The 11,833-nt window shown below is 34.3% G+C and overlaps 1 protein-coding gene across 1 annotated transcript; it reads left to right on the top strand.

Annotated features, from left to right (window-relative positions):
* The first annotated feature begins 8,426 nt into the window (after positions 1–8,426).
* Positions 8,427–11,062, top strand: LOC115965838 (11-beta-hydroxysteroid dehydrogenase 1B-like). The gene is made up of 6 exons (XM_031085132.1): positions 8,427–8,668; positions 8,921–9,113; positions 9,391–9,467; positions 9,661–9,792; positions 9,883–10,011; positions 10,680–11,062. The coding sequence occupies exons 1-6, from the start codon at positions 8,486–8,488 to the stop codon at positions 10,887–10,889; spliced, it is 924 nt and encodes a 307-aa protein (XP_030940992.1). The 5' UTR covers positions 8,427–8,485; the 3' UTR covers positions 10,890–11,062.
* Positions 11,063–11,833: the final 771 nt, after the last annotated feature.

Here is an 11,833-nt window from a genome sequence, read left to right as displayed (position 1 = left end):
TTTAGATCTAGTACAAAACTTTTATCCCTAGACTCTACAATCCCCGTAGATGAACTTACAATAGAATCTCTGAACTCTTCAATATATGAACGCCACCCTTTTTGCATGGATCCCAGTTTGTGACTAACCAATGATGCATGACTCACAGTACATGACTAACACACTAACTTGAAGAAGATTGTTGCCTGCAAAGTTCTTCACTTCATCAACAATGAAAATCAAGAAGCATTTGGTTACAAAACTCTAAGGCGCAAAGACGCAGTAGCTTCCTTCAGAGAGAATAAGGCATCGGTCACCTTTTACATATGTTCTCCTTGTATTCTCTTATGTGACGGTCTTTAAAATAAGCCTTATATATGTCTAGAGTTGTGAGAAAAGAAACCCTACACAAATACATAAGCATGGGCTAAAAATCAGATCTGAAAATTCTAATTTCATAATTCTTGATAGATAGCATCTGTCAAGTAGCTGTCGAGACCTCGATAAATAGTATCTGTTGAGCAGCTGTCGAGACCTTGATAGATAGCTATCTATCATGAATCTGTCCAGTTTTAATGAACAATCCTTCTTTACTTGTTTCTTGAACAAATTTGCATGGCTTCAATACTAGATTTGAACTCTTGTTCTTTGAAGTATTAAACACATCCTAGATCTACCCAATTACAAGTAAAGTACGTTTTGTCAAAGGATTAATCAATTCTATTTTGACATATGTTCCTAATATCAAATCACATATGTCCTAACAATCTCCTCCTTTGACAATCCATGATAAAACCACAACAAACAAATGAACATATGAGAGAAGTCATAAATCACTCAACTCATACTCACTTGTTGAATTACAATAAAATCTATCCTAACACAAACTCTTGAAAAAATTTGCAAGAAGAGAGTTTATGGCAAGAAGACTTTGACAACTTGTATTTTTGAAACACTTCAAACAAAACTCATGTAGAAATAAAAAATTGCATACAATAGAAACATGTGTATAAAGAGAGAAAAGAAACAACACATGTAGAGATAGGTGAAGAAAACATACATCATATATATATATCAAAGATAAGCATAATGTATGTAAAAATGGTTACAAGACCGGTGCACAATAATAAGGAGGTAAGCACTCCCCCTAACAAGATAAAACACATCTCCCCTTTACAAAGACATGTATTTCTCCCCCTAACATGTAGAATCTTAAAAAAAAAAAAAACACATTTTCTCCATATTTTCTCCCCCTTTTTGTCATGATTGACAAAGGGTACAAGAAGCTAGAAAGCTTCACCTGAGAAACATAAAGATGATCAAAGGGGCACAAGGAATCCATATAAATGCATGAATGTAATGAAACAAGATGCTATGGATGACAAGATAAAAGAAAGATGCAAAACATGTGAAAAACAAGGCATGCAAGAGGATCTCGAGAGATCGAGAAGCTATCGAGCAGCTATCAAGCAGAAGCCAACCTCAATGGATCGAATAGCTATCGAGCATCTATCGAACAGATAGAAAGTTTCTCAATGGATTGAGAATCTGTTGAGAAGCTATCGAGACAAAGTCTAGAAAGCTCGATGGATCGAGATTGCGATAACTTCTATTGAGATAAGAAGAAAAAGTGTTTTAATAGATAGCCTAGCTGTCGAGAGGTGTCTAGCAGCTATCAAGATTGCTTAAAAACAATTTTTCAAGAAGAGAAAAACACAGACATGAATGCAATCAAACATGCTACTCAACCAAAAATCCAAACAACATTTTAAACTCTCAAAAACATCTCTCAACAAAAAAATGTTAAGCACATAGATCCAAAACACACACACACACACAACACGTATAACCAATTTTATATTTTAAAAACAAGTTAAGACAGTTTAGTTAGCATACATTAACATATGTATTCATTGCGATGGCCAAATTACGTTATACTTGCACATGTATCAAAGGTAGCAAAGAATATTGCATGTTGTGTGTGAAAAACATCGCAAGATTGCATAAGTGTCTACATGTTATGGCGATTTGAGATATGAGAAAATCTCTTTAACTCACACACAATCATAACTGTTTGATGGGGACTATCACCTTCGAAGTATATCCTATAACTCCCACATCTCCTAGAATACACGCTTGCAATCATGTATAAAGCATTTTGATTCTTTTTGCTTTTTGTTGTTCTTTGCATTCTTTTTCTTTTAAGCAAACCATGCATGGGCAAATAAGAGATAGAAAAGAAATACCCAATGATGTTAAGCATTTGACATTCCACTTTTACTTTGCCGAAGCATACAAATGTTATTTCATAATTGGCAGGCAATAGTGGTGAGATGGTTATTTATGTCTTTCTCTTAGGATTTTCTAGTCCTTCCTGTCAAAAAAAGTGATACGAGTGTTAAGTATACAAGATTACTTAATCTTACTCATCACAAACACGAGCCACAAAACTCACTTGCTTAGTTGTGCATAGAGATACTCATCTAAGCTACAAATGATACAAAGTTTAGAAAACTTTGTTTCAATGGCCATCCAAGGTACACAAGTACCAATGTACACAAAGCACACATTGATTTTGTATTTTTCTAATTTTTCTCTTTTTATTTTGAAAAACAAACAAAATAAAGACTAAACAACCAAACAAAAACAAACAAACAAACAACATGATAGCATGAAAGAAAGATGCAGATGCATGAAAGCATGAGTCCAAAAGCAGATAAGAAATCAAGTAAAGAGTGTCCTATTTTAGATAGAAAGAATTATAGCATAGGACAGACAAAAAGACAATTAAGCCTTAAGCTCCTTTCTCACCCACACAGCATGAGTTTTTGACCATGAAGATGAAAAGGCACGTGTCCTAATATGTCTACTAAAGGACATAGAAGAATTAAAATTCTCCTGAATTTGAGTTAAAAAACTCAAAGCTTTTAATAACCCTCCAAACAAATGTGTAGGTCCTTAAGAGGAAACCTGTGATCGTTTGGACACTTGCTTTTAATGATACAATTTAAAGCAATTAGGACGAATGTGTCCAAAAACACCACAATGGTGATAAACATGAGGTCTAACGAAAGATTTAGAATTAGACAAATCAATTATGGATTTCATACCTTTATCACCTTTCTCAGATTGAGGCATAAAGACAGTTCTTGATCCAGAAGCCATGGAAGAGGAGAGCCCGGAGAAAACAACATATCCTAAGCCAGTCTTATCAAAACTAGGCTTTTGAGTACTCAATACCTTATTAAGCTTTGCTAAGCTCAACCTTGAGATTCTTGACCTTCTCTTCTAATGAGGTGTTTTCTATAACAAGAGTCTCGACTAACTTTGTAGTCTCATCTAGTTTGACTAACAAATCAGCTTTTACAGTTTTTACCTCATTAAGCTCTTTTCTACAAAGATGAGAAGTCTTTTTAAATTTTATAAATTCAGTGCATAGCTTATTATAGGCTTCTTGAATGGTCATCTTCTTAGGTACTTCATCATCATAAGAATCCTCACTATCACTAACACTCTCCACAATCACCTTATCGGTTGTGGCAGCAAAAGCCATAAAGTGATCACATTCATCCACATACTCATCAGAAGAGTTATTCTTAGTATCACACCAGGTAGCAACCAACCCTTTATCTTTTGAATTCTTGGTCTTTTCCTTCATAAGATAGTTTGGGCACTCTATCTTCATATGACTAAAACCTTTGCACTCATGGCACTGGATGAGGGGTTTCTCACTCTTACCCTTCCTAGAGGATTTAGATTTCCTAGGAGGTTTTTCCTTATCCTTTTTCCTAAATTGAAGAAGCTTGATAATCTCATTAGCTATGAAGGTTAGATCCTCTTCCTCATCTTCATCTTTGCTTTCATCTTCATCTTCAGAATCATCAATCTCTTCCTCTATACCCTTAAGAGCTAAGTTTCTACTCTTTCCACCTTTTCCCATTAAACCTAATCCCATCTCATAGGTTTGAAGGTTCCCTACAAACTTAGCCAAAGGAATTTGATCAATGTCCTTCAGTTCTTCAATGGCAGTGATCTTGGCATGGAATCTTTTAGGCAAGGACCTAAAGATTTTCCTAATAATTTTGGATTTTGCTATAAATTCTCCAAGGTTGAAGGTAGAACTCACTCACAATATCCTTAAGTTTAGCATAGAACTCATCAAAGGCCTCATCCTCCTCCAACCTTATTTCTTCAAAACTACTAATGAGTCTTTGAAACTTCACAGTCTTTACTGCCTTGGTACCTTCATAGGTGGTCTCAAAAATCGTCCATGCTTCCTTGGCAACTTCCGTGGATGATATTTTCTTGAATTCTTCATTGGTCACCCCACAAAACAAAACATTCAAGGCCCTACTATTGAAATTTGCTGCTTTGATTGTTGCTTCATCCCAATCCACTAGCGCTTCCTTTGGCTTAATCTAGCCAACTTCAACAGCTTGCCATACCTGTTCACCTAGAGCCTACAAAAAAACTTTCATACGAACTTTCTAGTACGCATAACTAGTGCCATTAAATAAAGGAGAAATCAAAAGAGATTGTCCATGATCCATGACAACGGGGGTCAAGGATCACACTCAGGAAATTAATCCAATCAGAGTGTACCCGCTCTAATACCACTTGTTGGGAAATTTAGACCCTGGTTGATATAATTAACAAGTTTTAAACCCAAGTTATTAATTAGATTTATTATGAATAAACCTTATTAAAAAAAAAACATTAATATCATGTCAATATCATGTACAGTGGAAAAGTAAATAAGACAAGATATGATGACCCAGGAAAACCAATGAAACAAACTAGTTTTATAGTAAAAAACCTAGGGGGAAATCTTCCCAAAAAGCAATCCACTATAATAAAGAGAAGTTTCAGATTTAGTACAAAACTTTTGTCCCTAGACTCTACAATCCCTGTAGATGAACTTACAGTAGAAACTTTCTATTGCTTCAGAACCTCTGAACTCTTTAATATATGAATGCCACCTTTTTTTGCATTGATCCCAGTACATGACTAACCAATGATGTACGGCTCCCAATATGTGACTAACACACCAACTTGAAGAAAATTGTTGGCTGCAAAGTTCTTCACTTCCTCAACAATGAAGATCAAGAAGCACTTGGTTACAAAACTCTAAGGCGCAAAGACGCAATAGCTTCCTTCAGAGAGAATAAGGCATCAATCACCTTTTGCTTATGTTCTCCTTGTATTCTCTTATGTGACGGCCTCTAAAATAAGCCTTATATATGTCTAGGGTTATGAGAAAAGAAACCCTACACAAATACATAAGCATGAGCCGAAAATCAGATTTGAAAATTCTGATTTTGTAATTCTCGATAGATTTCATAATTCTCGATAGATAGTATCTATCAAGCAGCTATTGAGACCTCGATAGATAGTATCTGTCGAGCAGCTGTCGAGATCTCGATAGATAGCTATCTGTCAGGAATCTGTCCAGCTTTAATGAACAATCCTTTTTTACTTGTTTCTTGGACAGATTTGCATGACTTCAATACTAGGACACATATGGATAGGACCTTTCAATTCATCACTATTAGAAGCCATGACACGACTGCATTTAGTCCTCACTTTCTCTAGGACTTCACTTCTTGCTCACTGGCCGAATGGCCTCCCCTTTTATTTCTTCATCTTTTGCTTTTTTTCTTCCTTTCACACTCTTGACATCAAATCATAATAAATGCAACTCACTTGCCTTGACTTTGCTTTAGCCACTTTCTCTTTCCTTCAGCTCTCCCTTAAGCCGAACAGCCTTAATGCATCAGTCCCTTTCTTTTTCTCCTCAGCGTGTCCAAAACACCTAAGTTACTGCCCAAGAAAAAAATAGGTTGACTTTTATGGCCTGTCCAACCTCCCATTTAAAGAGGTGTTTTATCAAGTGTGGACTGGACCCACGGTGCTATGATGCACCCAACATGGTTATCACAAGCAGTTGAAGATGAAATAAGTAAAAGTTTTGTACGAAACAAAAAGTAGAAAAAAGAAAAAGAAAAGGAAAACAAGGTACTCGACTTTATTAAGCTCAAGTACTATAAAGAAGTACTCAATTTCCGCAATATCGAGTACCACATTGCTTTTTTAATTTCTCCAATTCCAGGTCAGCAGTGAAACATTGGTGACTCACCTAGGATCTCAAGTTCACTGAACTTGAGTACTATTTAGAACTTGATTTTGTGAAATTCGAGTACTAAAAAAGTGGTAGATTACTAAATATTTTTTAAACAGTGCTAGTTTGCCACAAATTTTGCCAAAACATGGTATTTAGCTATTTTCACCCAAACAAGATAATATGAATAGTGAATTCTAGTTAGCTCAATTAATAAAGTTTCTGATGGTTGAATAAAAGATCTAAGGTTCAATCTCTGCCTATATAAAAAACTGATTGATATCTTGGTCTGATAATAAAGGGTTATTATCAGTAGCAAATGACATAAATTGAAATTCACTCAAAAAAAGATAATATAAATCTACACAAAACACTGATTGGTGTCTTGGTCTGATAATAAAAAATTATCATCAGGAGCGAACGCCATAATTTGAAATTCACTCAAAAAAAGATAATATGAATAGGTGCATACATGGCACATTAACATTGTGCGAAGTTTTTTTTTTTTTTTTTTTTGGTTTGGTGATTTGAGTTGGTCAATAAGAAATTTTGTTTTTGTAATAGTAAATCAATAAAATCATGTAATTAACTCAAGTAAAAGAAATTTATGGTATAACACTTAAATAACTATATTTAAGTTGTCTTTTTTTTTTTAAACACTCATAACCATAAGTCTCACACGCACACTTCAGCCTACACATATAGACCCACTTATCAGCCCTTGCCTCTCTCCCCTACCGGTCACTGCCTCCAAATATCCTGCTAGTGGTCATGGGCATAGCTACATACACTGCCCTTCCAAAATTATTGAAAATTTCTCTATATTATATATAAATATTTAACATTTTAATAGTTTAGCCTACAAAATAGGAGCTGGCCTCCACTAATATATGAGTTAGTTTATGGTATAACACTTAAATAACTATATTTAAGTTGTCTTTTTTTTTTTAAACACTCATAACCATAAGTCTCACACGCACACTTCAGCCTACACATATAGACCCACTTATCAGCCCTTGCCTCTCTCCCCTACCGGTCACTGCCTCCAAATATCCTGCTAGTGGTCATGGGCATAGCTACATACACTGCCCTTCCAAAATTATTGAAAATTTCTCTATATTATATATAAATATTTAACATTTTAATAGTTTAGCCTACAAAATAGGAGCTGGCCTCCACTAATATATGAGTTAGTTTATGGTATAACACTTAAATAACTATATTTAAGTTGTCTTTTTTTTTTTTTAAAACAGTCATAACCATAAGTCTCACACTCACACTTCAGCCTACACATATACACCCACTTATCAGCCCTTGCCTCTCTCCCCAACCGGTCACTGCCTCCAAATATCCTGCTACATACACTGCCCTCCCAAAATTATTGAAAATTTCTCTATATTATATATAAATATTTAACATTTTAATAATTTAGCCTACAAAATAGGAGCTGGCCTCCACTAATATATGAGTTAGTTTAATGGTACTCTTAAAAAAAGAATTGTCCAATTAGTTTAGTAATTAGAGAGAAGGTATTTTGTTTTTTTTCTCAATTTTTTTTTTTTTTTTATTGTAAAATTTGTTGTATCCATGAAAAAAAAAAATTGTTATAGTATGAAAGATCGTCAATTCGTCATTGAACATAATTTTTGCCTAAGTTTAGCAGTTTATCTGCACTAATGAATTAGTTATAGTATTTAGTACTGCAGCTGGAACTCAACCTTCCAAATAAAAATGTTATGGCTCCGCCCTTGCAAGTGCTGATCAAATTTGAAAAGAAAAGAGATCGCCCTTGGGTCAAGCAAGATTGGAAGTGTTTCAACTGCCCCAATTGTAATTTCAATATTGATCATTGGGTTTTGTGTAATGGAAGGATAACAAGAAAGCAATAATGGATTTTGAATCGCAGCCAACTATTTTATTTTTTATTCACAGCAAACTATAATATTGATAGGATAATAGGAAACTACTCTGATCATTGGTAATGACCTAATGATGGGGCCCCTGATCCCTTCATTCCATCCGAAATTTCAACAATTTTTTTTTTTATGAAAGTTTGATTTATGCAGTGGGATATGGATTTTTGTGCTTGCAATTTGCGAATCAACGATACTCTGAAACCTTCACAAGATAAGATTCCCTTACTATGGAGTCGGACAGTGGTCCAAATTAACTAGTGTAAGACAAACAGGGGACATCATTGATTCAAAGTTTCAAACGTATACGTTTGAAACTTTGAATCAATGATGTCCCCCTGTTTGTCTTATAGTTAATCTGGAGCACTGTATGTATCGCCTAAAAAAAAAAAAAAAAATCTCATACTATAGACTTATAGACTTATCATCATATATTCAATCCCTCTCTCTCTCTCTCTCTCTCTCTCTCTGTGTTATGGATTTGCTTCAAAAGTTATTGAACATTGTACTCCTTCCCTTAACTTTAACTGCCATCCTTTTCTTATTACCACCATTTCTTTTCCTCAAGTATCTGTTTTCTTTAAAAAGAAATATATTCAGTGAGAACGTGGCTAACAAAGTTGTACTCATCACTGGAGCATCTGCAGGAATTGGCGAGGTTTGTAGCAAATTATCAATCTCACACCTCTTAATCTTTGTAGATATTAACTGCCTTTTATATTATGTATTGATATTATATAATTCGGGTTCTCAGAAATTCTCATTTCTTAATGTTTTAGTTTCAACATTTTGTCTATATTCACAAGAGAATTGTGGATATTAGCACATTTGAAAATAAGTAGTTATAATCATAGTAAATACAAAATCTCAAACAACAGTTAATTTACTATATTATTATGTGAGTTTGTAGCATATTGCTTATGAGTATGCTAGGAGAGGTGCTATTTTAGCCCTTGTTGCAAGACGAGAGGACCGTCTTCGAATAGTTGCAAATAAAGCACAAGAACTAGGATCTCCAGAGGCTATTGTGATACGTGCAGATGTTTCCAAGGATGAAGAATGTAAACAATTTGTTGATGAGACAGTGAACCACTTTGGGCGATGTAAGTGTATGATGAGTTTTTATTTTGAATTAAATTTGTTGCACATAAACTGTTTTACACAGTTTTATATATATATATATATATATCATCAAAAACAACTAAAATTGTGACTTAAAGTCACGATTTTCAACTACTAGTTTGTTTTACTACGCTTTTCTGGAACAATAAATATTTTGGAATGTATAAGTTGTGAAAAAATCAAAAAAATGATATTCCTACTATTTGTGGAAATATTTTGGAATGTACAATTTCAATATGTGACTGGTTCATGCAACAGTGGATCATTTGGTGAACAATGCTGGAGTAATAAGAGTGGACCTTTTTGAAGATTCAACTGACATTGCTTCCATTATGGTAATAACTACCAACATGTCTTGTCCCACTTTCTGTAACTATATTGGATTAAAGTGAAGAAAAAAAAAATAGCATAGGTAATCGTTCTTCAGTGCTTATTTTTCTTTCACGTCTATAATATATAATCCCAATTTTTTTGTTAAGTTTTTAGTTTCATACTTGCATTAACAGACTCTAGTTTTATGTAATTTAGGAAATAAATTTCTGGGGTTCAGTGTATAGCACCCAATATGCAGTTCCACACCTAAGAAAAAGCAAAGGAAAGATTGTTGTAATTTCTTCATCTGCAGCATGGCTCAGTACTCCGAGATTAAGCTTCTACAGTGTAAGAACTACGTACGAAACCTCCTTGGCATGCCTTACTAGTTGTTCACTTCGAGATTTTCTTTTACTTATGAATCAATGATGTCTTCAGGCAAGCAAGGCAGCCCAAATATGCTTTTTTGAGTCACTGAGAGCTGAGTTTGGTCCAGATATTGGAATAACCATTGTAACTCCTGGAGTAATTGAGTCAGAAATGACGCAAGGCCAATTTTTACCAAAGGTATATTGAGAATTAAAAGAAATGAAACTTGAAAATTAATCCTTTACCAATCCAGTTTAAAACTATAAGTTGCTTTTAAATTATTTTTAATCCTCTACATTTTAAAAAATCCAAACCATCTATTTTCACCCAATTTTGGCAAGACACCATTTTGTCAGCAACATGTCTTGTCCAATCAGTAGAGTACATTGAATTTAAATCTTGTGCAGTAGATCACAGGTTAAAAGTAACTTCAACAATATAAAAAATGTTATATTCAATTTACAAAATTCTCATTTTTTATAAAATTTAAAAGAGGTCATGAGAAGCAGTTTTACCCTCAATTATTTTTTTAGAGAGTTTGTTTCCCGAACTCAAACTCATTGCTTTGGGTGTAAGGCACTTGCCATCACACCAAATCTCGACCTCTAGTAACCTCATATATATATATATATATATAGGACCCTATGTCTTGGGTACAAAACTTTACATAGTCCTATATATTGACCGAGAACCTTACCTTGTAATAATCCCTACTACATATAATGGAAAATGCTAAAAGAGGGAAGAACTTTTATGTAATTTCTACTCATAACTTAGCCATTATGTAACTTCTAGTCTCTCAAAACAAAATTGATTCTTTTTTTTTTTTTTTTTTTTCATTTTTGAATGGTGATATTTGCCTATAGATTGAAATGCCTTGGATGCCAGTTGAGTCAACAGAGAGGTGTGCCAAAGCAATTGTGGACAGCACTTGCAAAGGAGACATGTACTTGACTAAGCCATCTTGGATGAGGGTGGGATTTTGGCTGAGGGTCTTATGTCCTGAAGTTTTTGAGTGGTGTATGCACTCAATGTTAGTCAATCGCCCATGCACTCATCAAAACAAGGACCGCTAGCTGAAATATTAGTGTTTTAAGCAAATAAATTCTAAGCAGAATTAATGGAGAGCTCGCTATGATTTAGACTGGATCTGGAAGGCTTTATTACTATTTGTGCAAATAAAAACTATATTGTACCATATAAAGAGATTTATGATTATGTTCTGACCAGAATTTCTTTTTCTTTCTTTCTTTTTTGGGTATAATTTTTCAGCTCAAAATTCAAATATCATTTTGATATATTAAATAAATACCTGCGCATGAAGTACATAACGTTGTTGGAAGTCATCACACCAAATTAGATGAGTTGTTGGTTGTTGATAGTTATGTTAGGACATATGTGTATTATGTTAAGAACATATGCCATTTAAAATTGACTTATCCTTTGACAAAATGCACTTTATTTGTAATTGGGTAGATCTAGGATGTGTTTAATACTTTAAGGAGCAAGAGTTCAAGTTCAAGTATTGAAGCCATGCAAATCTGTTCTAGAAACAAGTGAAGAAGTACTGTATTTTAAAGCTCAACAGATGGTATCTATCCAGGTTTAATAGGCAATTTTGGCCCGATGCTCGACAGCTTCTCGACAGATAACTTATCTATCAAGGTTTACGAAAATCAATTTTTTAGATCTGATTTCACGCATATCTCCATGTGTATGTGTTTAGGCTTTCTTTTCTCACAACTCTAAACATATATAAGGATTGTTTTTAGGGCCGTCAACTGGTTGTTGCACTTGTTGTTACAAGCATACTGTGACCGGAGACAAAGTTGCCCTAGTTTGTCTTTCTCTTGAAGAAGTTGCTGCGTTTGTATGTTGTAGGGTTTTGTAACTAAGAAGTTTCGTGATCTTCATCATGTTGATGAACCAAAGAACTTTGCAGCCAATATCCTTCTCAAGTTGGTGGTTAGTCACGTACTTGGATCCGTGCATCGATTGGTTAGTCACGTACTGGGAGCCG

This window comes from Quercus lobata, chromosome 10 (genome assembly GCF_001633185.2).
Source record: "Quercus lobata isolate SW786 chromosome 10, ValleyOak3.0 Primary Assembly, whole genome shotgun sequence".
NCBI classification, from domain to species: Eukaryota; Viridiplantae; Streptophyta; class Magnoliopsida; order Fagales; family Fagaceae; genus Quercus; species Quercus lobata.
This window is presented reverse-complemented; position numbering and strand designations above follow the sequence as displayed.

Excerpts from the sequence above, each read along its gene's own strand:
- LOC115965838 (XM_031085132.1), top strand. The coding sequence starts at position 8,486 with ATGGATTTGCTTCAAAAGTTATTGAACATTGTACTCCTTCCCTTAACT. Across the intron at positions 9,114-9,390 it reads AGTGAACCACTTTGGGCGAT|TGGATCATTTGGTGAACAAT; the intron begins GTAAGTGTATGA and ends TTCATGCAACAG. Across the intron at positions 9,793-9,882 it reads CGAGATTAAGCTTCTACAGT|GCAAGCAAGGCAGCCCAAAT; the intron begins GTAAGAACTACG and ends TGATGTCTTCAG.